General features: G+C 46.0%; 1 protein-coding gene across 1 annotated transcript in view; it reads left to right on the top strand.

The window, feature by feature from the left end:
* Positions 1 to 5,442: 5,442 nt before the first annotated feature.
* Positions 5,443 to 10,967, top strand: part of LMNB1 (lamin B1) — a 51,036-nt gene continuing 45,511 nt past the window's right edge. The window contains exon 1 of the mRNA XM_045794819.2: positions 5,443 to 6,184. Within this exon, the coding sequence (XP_045650775.1) occupies positions 5,826 to 6,184 (359 nt within the window). The 5' untranslated portion in view covers positions 5,443 to 5,825. The remainder of the gene's footprint in view (positions 6,185 to 10,967) is intronic.

Here is a 10,967-nt window from a genome sequence, read left to right as displayed (position 1 = left end):
GGTTTTCCTGAGATTTGTTCTATTGTGAGCTACTAAGAGAACTTAGGCTTGCGGTACCCAGAAGCCAGCTTTTCCACCTTGTGGCGAGAGCTTGGGTTGGAAAAAAAAAAAGTTACTGGTGGAGAAAAGCCGTGTAAAGAGATGTAGGGGACCATTTGGTGATGGGGATTGCAGACACTTAGCCGACTGAGCCACCCAGGAGCCCCAGTCCAGGGAGATTCTTAACCGCTATAGGGAAAGCCATCTGCTTTTTGGTTTTGCTCTGTCTCTGCTCTGTACTGGCCTTTTCTAGATGTGACTTCTTGTGGTTCCTGAGCACGTTGGCCTCTGTCACTTCTGTCCACAGTGCTTCTGCTGAATTCTGTACAGTTCCACCATGCCTCAGGTGGCCTGTTCACCCAACTCAGTCTGTAGCTTCCCTCTCCCACTGACCCATTTCAATCTCTTGGCACTTTTTTTTTTTTTCCTCTTCTACATCTTCTTATGGACATAGGGAAGGTGTCTTAGGTTTCTCCAAAGAAACAGATTCAATAGGATATGTATATATAGACAAATAAATTTACTTTAAGGAATTGACTCATGTGAACAGAGGGTGAGCAAGTCTAAAATCTGCAGGGTAGGTCGGCAGGCTGGAGAGCCAGGAAAAGCCACTGTTGCAGTTCAAGGCTGAAGGCTGTCTGCTGTTAGAATTTCATCTTGTGGGGTGCCTGGGTGGCTCAGTCGTTAAGCGTCTGCCTTCGGCTCAGGTCATGATCCTGGGGTCCTGGGATCAAGCCCCACATTGGGCTCCCTGCTCAGTAGGAAGCCTGCTTCTCCCCCTCCCAGTCCCCCTGCTTGTGTTCCCTCTCTCGTTGTCTTTCTCTCTGTCAAAAAAAAAATTTTTTTTCATCTTGCTTGTGGGAGGTCAGTCTTTTGTTCCTTTCAGGCCTTCAGCAGATTGGATGAGGCCCACCCACAGTAGGAGGGCAATCTGCTTTACTCAAAGCCCACTGATCTAAATGTTAGTTTCATGAAAAACACCCTTACAGAAACATCCAGATAATGCGTGACCACATATCTGGGCACTGTTGCCCAGGTCAGTTCAACACACAAAATTAACCATCACAGAAGATTAGACTATTCGACATTCCTCTTATTGTTCCTCCTTCCCCTTTTTGTCATTTTTTTGAGGCTGCTGAATACCATGGTTCTAGAGAAGGCTGCTCTTGGACTCTGCTTTGCCACAGCAAGATGGAAGACGACAGGGAACTTTGTGGTGAGGCACAAACCATCTCTATTCTTGGATCTTCAACTCCTACTGTCAACTCAGCCCAGGGGTGGGACAAGAGATAGTGACTCCCACAAACTCTCTCTCCTTCCCCAATCAGGAGGCTCTTACTGGAGTGGGGATGGTAGGGATGGGAAGATGAGATGGAGGGAACCCGTTCAGCCAGACTACCTTTCTTTTCCTCTACCTCTATCAAAATTATTAAGCTTAAAAACAGAGTGGTGTGATTATCTCTAGTCCTGGTTTTACAATGCCGCCCCGAGAAGAGTGGTGCCCCAAAATTGTGGTAATGAAGAACATGCAGACATCTGGTTGTAAATTCATTCTTTTATTTTAGTACATCAACTATGTGAATATTGTATTTTCCTTTTTCATCTGTTTTCTTGAACTCAAACATATTTTAGGTGAGAAAAGTCTCACCTCTGTAGTTTAAAGTTAAAAGAATACATTTAGATGTTATTGGGTAGGGGTAAAACCACCCATCAAAGACTACAGACATGATCATGAAAAAGGAAAGCCCTTAACTTTTGAGCAGAGTCAGTTTCAACCAGAGTAGAAACAGCTGAATTATGTATAAATAAACCTTACACTTAGACTCCAGTCTTTCCTATTTTTACCACTCTAAAGGTAAAGATGCAGAATATAGGGGAAAGGGGCATACCTTTGTAGGATTAAAAAAAATTGTTAAAAACCAGATGCATATATACTAGTTTAAGAAATGCTTTAAAGATAACCTTTATAAATAAAGTAGCATTGTGAGCATATTTTGGCATAAAATAAAACTGAAATGCAAGAATGCAAATTGGTTTCTCTTTTCAACTAAATCCTAAGTTATCACTAAGACAGAATCACTGGGTTAAAAGAACTCTGCCAATTCTCCTTTTGCCAAATATCCAGATCTTAAAGAGCAATTTGGAACACAACTTTGAGCAGTATGTAAATTTCATGCAGCTTTGCTAAGAGAACAATGCTATCGAAGATGATAAAGGCACCTTTAAAACTCTTTGGCTCTTTTTAAAACATAAAAATTAAAATCAGGGTTTGAAGGGATGCTGGATAGTCACTTAACCTTCTGAAACATGATTTATTGTTATGCTTTTGTGACAACTAGAAACACCATTAACTTTGCAAAGTGTATTAAACAGAAACAATGCGGCCTAGTAGAGGACCATGTATTAATTTATTTCTTCTGGCATTTATTCAACATTCATATATTGAGGGGATACCACTAGCAATATTTTTTCATTTTGTGCTTCAGTCCTAGCTAGCCCATTTGTTTGCACTGTATGCTCAGCTCCCTGCCCGCTGTCACTCCTCTCTCCCTGCACAAACTGAGTTACTGCGAGCTTTCAGTACCTCCTTCCTTTCTTCCTGCCTCCCCACCCCCATCCTAGTCTGGGCCCCTTCTGTCCAGGCATGATAGGTATCATGTATTTTACTGTCCCAGATCCAAACGATATATAGAAAGTAGGGCAAATGTCAAATAAGTTGTCTCTATGTCATGAGGTAGCTCTGTGCTGTGGGAAAAGTATTGAAGGGGGAAGAGTATTGAAGAGGGAAACAGTGTCATGGCAAGCTGAGGCTTGGTGGGATATTTATATATATGGCCTAACCAATAATCAGAACATGTGCCCTGACAGGAAAGGGAAGGTTTATAGGAAAAACAGGGCAGCATATTTGAAATCACGATTGTTCTTGTAAATGAAGCAGCACTGTTACCAACCTTATATAGTATTTGTTACCTCTCTTCTAATTGGGGAAAACATTGGCAGTGATGAGATTACAGGACTTATTTAAACGAAGAGGGCTGGACAAGCTTATTATGAAAGACAGGGGAAAATACTCCAGGTACAGGGTTAGGCATGGGAATTGTCAAGAGAATAAGGGAAGTGTACATTTAGTCAAGTACCTGACCAAATGTTTGCATAATTGCCTACTTTTATGGCTAAGAGATTTTTCCATTTTTTCCCCATTTCTAAAAATTTCTTTTGATTGGAGACATAAAATTACTACTAGGAAGAATTACTAGGGGGGCCTGGGTGACTCAGTCAGTTAAGCATCTGCTTTGGGCTTAGCGCATGATCCTGGGGTCCTGGGATTGAGCCCGGCATCTGGCTCCCTGCTCAGCAGGAAGTCTGCTTCTTCCTCTCCCTCTGCCCACCACTCGCTTACTCTGTCTCAGATAAATAAAATCTTACCAAAAAAAAGAATTACTAGTCATCCCATATTATATGTCTAAAATGTAATCTTTACAAACCCCATGCAAGGTAGGAATTATCCCCATTTTCCTGAGGAAACCAAGGAATAACTTCCATAGTTACACAGCTAGCAATAGCAAATCCTTAACTGTCTGACTCCAATGTCTTTGTTTCAGATAAGAGGACATAACCTGAGTGTTCTAAAAACAGAAATTGAGGGATTCTATCAAGAGAAAGCCTCACAGGCTTGAGAGTCACAGAGATCATGCCTCAAATCACATCCAGTTTGAACATTTCAAAAACGGAAAGAAAATACTTAAAAATCCAAAATATTTTTTAAAATGCTGAGGCAAAGGGGAGTATGGCGTGAAAACCAAACGATCCACGTAGTGGAAAGAGCCGCCAGGAGGTGGGTTTACCTTCCAGGGCTGGAGTCCGCCACCTCGGATCAACGCTCACCTTCCTTAGGTCTCATTTCTTTACAAGTAATTTGGATTTTCAAGATATTAAGTTATTAAGATTGTCTGAATATTTACTTTTAAACAACACCAACTTCAGAACAGAAGCTTTTCAAGTCTTTCTCAGCGAGGTATTTTAGATAACAGGGCAGAAAGTAGAACCTTTAATAAGGAGATCATCTTCACTCAGGGTGCCCAGAAATCCCCCCTGGGTGATACCCAGCCCTGTGGCCCTCACTAATTCGTACCTGACTTGATTATTATTTAAAGAACGTTCTGGTGTTCATTTCTACCATTATTAAGGTAGCTAACCTGTCATTACTCTACAGATGAGTTCCCACTAGATTGTGAGGTGGCCTTCTAGGTTATAGTTAAGGGCGAGGCTCTCCAGTCAACTGCAACTGCCTGGGTTCAAATGCCATCCTGTCCCTCCTGGGAAGCCTTAAGGAAATCCGTCTATTAAATGGGTGAATTTTCAAAAGGAAACAATACAGTTCCCACACGACAGAGCGGCCGCGTAGACGGCTAACCCAAGGAAAGACCAGTGCAGGACACAGTAAATTCCAGCAAACATTAGCCTGAAAGTGAAAACTTTTCAAAGCGATTAATGGACATTCTACTAAAATTAGCTGTCAGTTACATTCCAGGGGATCCTTTTTTAAAGCATTAAGTCCTTTGTACTTAAATTTGCACAAACTTAGATTTTGATGCATTGGATTTTAGTGAAGCAAGACAATTAGCAGCTTGTGAAGGTTCCTTCACACATTAATGTCACTTGTGACTCCAAGTCAGGGTTTCTGGCTTTTCTGTGGGCTCGGTGGCTTCAAGACACGCACGCATACGTCAAATTTGACAGCGAAGAGGTGTTGGGCTACCCCGTTTTCCCTCCCAGAGAAAAATAAAGGCTGGCATTTGGCACCGGCACGCAGCGGGTTTTGAACCTCGGACACCAGAGCTCATTACGTAACTCTACAGCGGCCGGGCCTCCAGGCCGTTTTCCGAGCCCTCTCGGCCGGGCGGGGATAAGGTTACAACGTCCGCGGTCGTCCTGGCCGCTAGGAGCTTTGCGTGTGGCTGTTATGGCCGTTTATGTTTGAATTTCCCTGAACCTCTGGGTGTGGGCGGCGGCGCGGATCCGCCCCGGAAAACCTCGGGGCTCCTTCCCGCCACCCGCAGGCCCGGCCCCTCCGGGGGTCCTCGCGGGGTGGCAGGAAGGCCCGGCCGACGCTGGGCCCTGGGCCGCCGGGTGAGCAGTTCCCGGCGCCCCACTCCACCGCCCTCAGTCCTTCCCCAGCCACGCCCAGCCCCGCGCGCCAGGCCGACGGTTGCCCGAGGCCCCGATTTTGAATTTACAGGCCCGGCCCCCGAGCCCCGGAGCGCGCCGCCGGCCCTCTATTGGCCGGCGACGGTCACGTGGAGGTGCCGGAGCGCGCCGGCCATGTTGGAGAGTGCGGCGCCACTGCCCGCGCCACCTCCGCCCCCCACCGCCCTGCTCCCTCCCCCTCACCCCCCCCCCCACCCCGCCGCTCCGCGCCGCCTGAGAGGAAACAAAGTGCTGCGGGCGGGAGACTCGGCGGCGGCGGCGCGCGGACCCTGCTCGGCCCTCCCGGTCACCCTCGCCCCGAATCTTCCCGACTGTGTGTGTGTGAGTGTGTGTGCGTATTTTCTTACAAAGGGCATTTTACGATCGATTGACTGGCAGTCTTCCCCCTTTGCCCTTTGTGCTGTAACCCGGCTCCCGCCAACCCAGGTGCTTCTCCCTTCCCACGCCGGCTTCTCCGCGGGCGCGGGTCGTCGGTTTGTGCCTTCGGTCCCCGCTTCGCCCTCTGCACCCCCTCCGTGTCCCGTGCTGCCCGCGGCCTCTCCGCTCTGCTCCTCCCGCCAGTCGCCCCGCCGCCCGCCATGGCGACCGCGACCCCCGTGCCGCCGCGGTCGGGCAGCCGCGCCAGCGCCCCCGCTACGCCGCTGAGCCCCACGCGGCTGTCGCGGCTGCAGGAGAAGGAGGAGCTGCGCGAGCTCAACGACCGGCTGGCCGTGTACATCGACAAGGTGCGCAGCCTGGAGACGGAGAACAGCGCGCTGCAGCTGCAGGTGACGGAGCGTGAGGAGGTGCGCGGCCGCGAGCTCACCGGCCTCAAGGCGCTGTACGAGACAGAGCTGGCCGACGCGCGACGCGCACTCGACGACACGGCTCGCGAGCGCGCCAAACTGCAGATCGAGCTGGGCAAGTTCAAAGCCGAGCACGACCAGCTGGTCCTCAAGTGAGTGCCCGCCTGGCGGCCGCGTTTGCTCACAAAAAGGGCGGGGGGCGCAGCCCGGGGGCGGGAGAGCTGGGCCAGCTGCCCACGCTCTTCGGAAGGAGAATCGAGTGTTTCTTAGCGGGGACAGGGGTCGCCGAGGGGGCTCGAATTGTAGAGACGGTGCGACCGGGATGCACATTTCCGTCTCCCAGCTACCGAACAGGACCGGGCGAAGCGCGCACCTGAGGCCGCCAACGAGGAGCGGCCGGCTTCGGGCCTCGCACCCTGAGATGTAGAAGGGTTCTCCGGCGGGGACGCCCGGCGGGCCCCAGGTGCGGGGTGGTGGCGTCTGGGCGCGCGCTCGAATGCGCGCTCCGGTTTCCGGCCCGGCCGGAGACAAAGCGGCTGTTGGGTTTGCGGTGCAGGGATAGCCGGCCGGGGAAGATGGGTTGCCCGCCTCAAGAATGAATGAGCTCTGCGCGGGCGGAGAGAGGAAGGGGAGGGACCTGCCTACGGCGTCCCGGTCTCCCGGGGGTGGGTCCCGCTTTGGCGCGCTCAATCTGGGCCCTGTGACATTTTGCAATCCTTCTACGCCTGTCTGAGGCGGGGAGGGAGGGGCGGGGTCTGAACTGCGCGCCTCTGCCCGCCCGGGGCAAGTTGAGTGTTTAAGCTCTTTAGCTTTTCGGAGGAAGGGAGACCTTTCTCTCTGCGAAGTCAGGCGCGGGTCCCCTTGGGTGCTTTTGTGGGCCCGACGACGAAAGCTGGGTTTTTGCCTGTCATGGCCACCGTTCTCTGATCCGCGGATTGCCTACCCCCCAACAGCAGTCTCCTCCCCGAGCTTGTGCACCCCTTTAATGTAGTCAGTTGGTCTTTCTGGTACTGGACACACCTTTCCCCCCTGCGTCTGTCATTGTAATTCACGACAGGCCAGGGCAGGTGAAAGGATTGTTGTTTAAGTACGAAGTGTTATGGAGAGGTTGAATTTGTAATTATTACATGTAAGGGGGGGTCTGTGTTTTCAGTCCGGGGCATAAGGATAAGCTTGGCAAGGCTTTGCTGAGCCTACCTCGACTTTCTGATGAGCAAAATGGCATAATTGTAATCAGTACGCAACTAGTGTTGATGTCTTGCTTTAGATATTTCGTAAATTTGCTTCCAAAACTCATGGTCTCCATCCTCCATTGTCCGTTGAAATTGCTGGAGATGCTTGACTCTTGACTTTGACTCTGTTTGCCCAGGAATGTCTTTCTGTCTGTATCTGTGCGAACGCCCTTGTCTCAGTCTCTCTGATTTTGTATGTGTGCATCCTCACTTACCCTCATTATTAATTGAGAAAGGGTTCATAAAAAGTAAGTGCACTTGATAAAAAAAATAATTGTAGACTGGCTTATAGTGAAAGATGGGTGACATTCTACTGTTTCCAGGAGGCAATTGTGTTTAGCTCTTTTTGTTTTTATTTATTTGGGTGTTTAGTTTCGTAACTCAGTAATCTTATTTTTCTATTTCTTGGATTTACCAACCTTTGGAGTCATCTTTTGAAATGGGTGGTTTCACTCACACCACTCTCCGTTTTTGTTTTTTTTTTTGTACTGTCCAATTTTTGTAATTTGTTACTGAATTTCTTCAAGTCCTGGATGCCATTGCTTGTAATGACTTGCCATTACTGTATGTACCACGAAAAAAAAAGCATTAGAACCAGCTGTGTAAGATCCATCCTGTTGGACCCATTTCTGTTTCAGAGATGTTAAAATGTGACAGATTAAGTATCTCTTATGTGCTAGCCACTGTTCTATAGCAGAGACTACAGAGATTTTTAAATGCATTTAAATAAATAAATTACTGACCTTATGTTGCTGAGTACAGCTGGGCGATACCCAGCAAATGGATAAAGGTCCTATTTCATCAAATCTGAAGCATTTTGGTGCTGATGCTTTTATAATCTTTCCAAAAGTTAACTAATGAAGGTTTTTCATGCCATAACAAGACTGCCACCTGGCTGGCTGTAGTTATAAAATGGTATGTATGGAGCGGGAGGGGGAAATGGAGGAAGGGAGTAAAAACCTACACACAATTATAAGATAAATACTAGGTATGTAATGTATAACACGATGTCTATAAGTCATCTTGGCATTCAATATATAGGAAAATTAAGAGGCTAAATCCTAATATTTCTCATCACAAGCAGATCCCCCCCTTTTTTGTATCTATTAGAGAAGATGGAGGTTAGTCGAACCTATTGGGTTAATCATTTCACGCTATATGTAAATCAGCCCATCATGCTGTATGCCTTAAACTTACACCCAGTGATGTGTGTCTATTTGTCAGTTAAAGTGGAAAAAATGGTATGTATGGATTGTAAGATGCATGCTAGTTTCAGCAAGATTAAAAAGTGAAGAATGTGTATTAGAATCAATAAAATAATGTTTGTGGTATAATATTAGGTAATAGCAGATGCTAGAGGAATAAAAATAAAGCATGGTGGGGCACCTGGGTGGTGCAGTCGGTTAACCGTTTGACTCTTGATTTTGGCTCAGATGATCTGGTAGTGAGATCTAGCCCTGCTCTTTGCAGAGTCTGTTTGGGACTCTCTCCCCCTCTCCCTCTGCTCTTCGCCTTCACATGTGCATGTGATCTCTCTAAAATAAATAAATCTTTAAAAAAAAAAGTAAAGGAAGGTGAAGGGATGGTGTGGTTAAGGAAGGCCTGCTTAGGGATTGGAAATTGAAAATATCCTCTGAGATATCCTCTAATATGCTGCGATTAAAAATACATTTTAAAAATCTGTATATATATTCCTTTTGTCAGCATCAGATGCTTTTTCTTTTCTAACATGCCATCAGTTGCTCAAAATATGTCACATTTTACTTCGTTTGAGGTTTTAGCCCTCATATTTAAAAGAAATTTTTTTACAAGATTTTATATATGTATTTGAGAGAGAGCTCATACATGAGGGGGGAGGGAAGAGGGGACAGAGGGACAAGCAGACTCCCCACTGAGTGTGGAGCTTGGAATCAGGAACTGAGCCAAAGTCAGAGGATTAACTGAGCCACTCTGGTGTCCCAACCCGGATTTTTTTGGTACAGTTTTGTCCCTAAATGGCCTCTCATTTTTCTTGTTGACTAAAAAAAGATATGTAATTGTAATATTTTTTACGTAACTATCTTTTTTTCCTCTGAAGCTTTCTGCTCTCAAGACATGCTGTGCGGATGACATCCTAGGAATCGACCTGGTTTAGACCCAGTTTCCCCCTAGATGACATATTTTCCTTTCCTTGGTGTCTTCCCTCATTTTGTTGGAGAACACCCTTAAGTAAGTTAGAAAAGTTGGCAGGATGTAAACTTTCTGAGTCCTGTGTGTCTGAAAATAAGTTTGTCTCATGCTTGATAGATAGTTGGGTTAGGTATGGAATACTGGTTCAACATTTTTTCCTCGAATTTGGGAATTATCATATTGCTCCATTTTCTTCTAGTGTCCAATGTTGTAATCTCTGTCTGATGGCAGTCACAGTCATTTTCTTTTGGTAATTGCTTTTGCTTTTCCTCTGTGTAAGCTTTGAAATTTTCTTGTATCCTGATTTTCTGAAATTGCATGGAGATGAGCCTAGGAATGCATATTTCCATTATGCACCCTTACTGTTACAAGTGGTTTCTTTCCATTTAAAGCCGTGATCTTTATTTAGCTCTGGGAAATTTACTTTATTTCATACCTTTCTGTGCTCTGTTTTCTTTGTTCTCTGGTGGGGATGTTGAACGCTTCTCTCTCATAATTTTTTTTTTTTTTCCCATTTTCAGAAATTACTCTGACTCTTCTCTAGCTCAGTAGTGACATTGTTAAGGCTGAAGTCATACTTTTAATTCCAAGAAACCTTTTTGTACAGGTATACTCTTTAATTCACTTTGTTTCTGTTTTTAAGGATGCATTATTTTCTTTATTTTGTCTGAGGAAAATGCTTAGGATTTTCTTTTTAAAATTCTTATCTGTTCACTGGATTATCTCTTTTTCCTTTGGTTTAGTTTTTTTCTTGCAAGTGATTTTTGTCATGTGCATGATTCTTGGTTGCCAACGTTTATAAATGAATGGTTGAGCATTACTGCTTTAGTTGCTCAGGTGGCTCCTTCCCTGCCTTTTCTAATGCAAGAACAAATTAGGACCTCTGTATATGAATGGGCTGTGCTCTTGGCTAACTTGTTGGGAAGCCTGCAGTTAGGGTAAGATATGCTGAGGAGGATCAGGTGTAAAGCTGTTCCATGAGTTAATGGCCCCATTTTGAGTTTCCCTCACTTTCCCCTGTAGTCCTTCTATGCATATTTTGTAATATGTACTTTTATATACTATTCATGCTCTAGAAATTTGTTGGAATGTCTGCTGATGATCCGTTCCCAGTTCACTTCGATGCTACAGGTTTATTTTATGTGGCATACTTAACTTCCTTTTTTTAGGGTATAGTGGGGCGGCTAATGCCTATATGTAGAAATCTTGGAACTCATTTAATTTTGACCAATAATTGAAGTATATTTCATAAGATGAAAAGGAAGAAATTTTTCATCTGTTTGGGTCCATTTAGCTCTTTGAGAATTATTTTCTGTTTTTAATCTTTTTTTTTTTTTTAAAGATTTTATTTATTTATTTGACAGACAGCCAGCGAGAGAGGGAACACAAGCAGGGGGAGTGGGAGAGGAAGAAGCAGGCTCCCAGCGGAGCAGGGAGCCCGATGCGGGGCTCGATCCCAGGACCCTGGGATCATGCCCTGGGCCGATCACGCTTAACGACTGAGCCACCCAGGCGCCCCTATTTCTGTTTTAAT

The sequence above is a fragment of the Ursus americanus genome, chromosome 5 (genome assembly GCF_024610735.1).
Source record: "Ursus americanus isolate L20-20 chromosome 5, mUrsAme1.1.p, whole genome shotgun sequence".
NCBI classification, from domain to species: Eukaryota; Metazoa; Chordata; class Mammalia; order Carnivora; family Ursidae; genus Ursus; species Ursus americanus.
The sequence above is the reverse complement of the archived record's forward strand: the minus strand, read 5'-3'. Positions and strand labels throughout refer to the sequence as shown.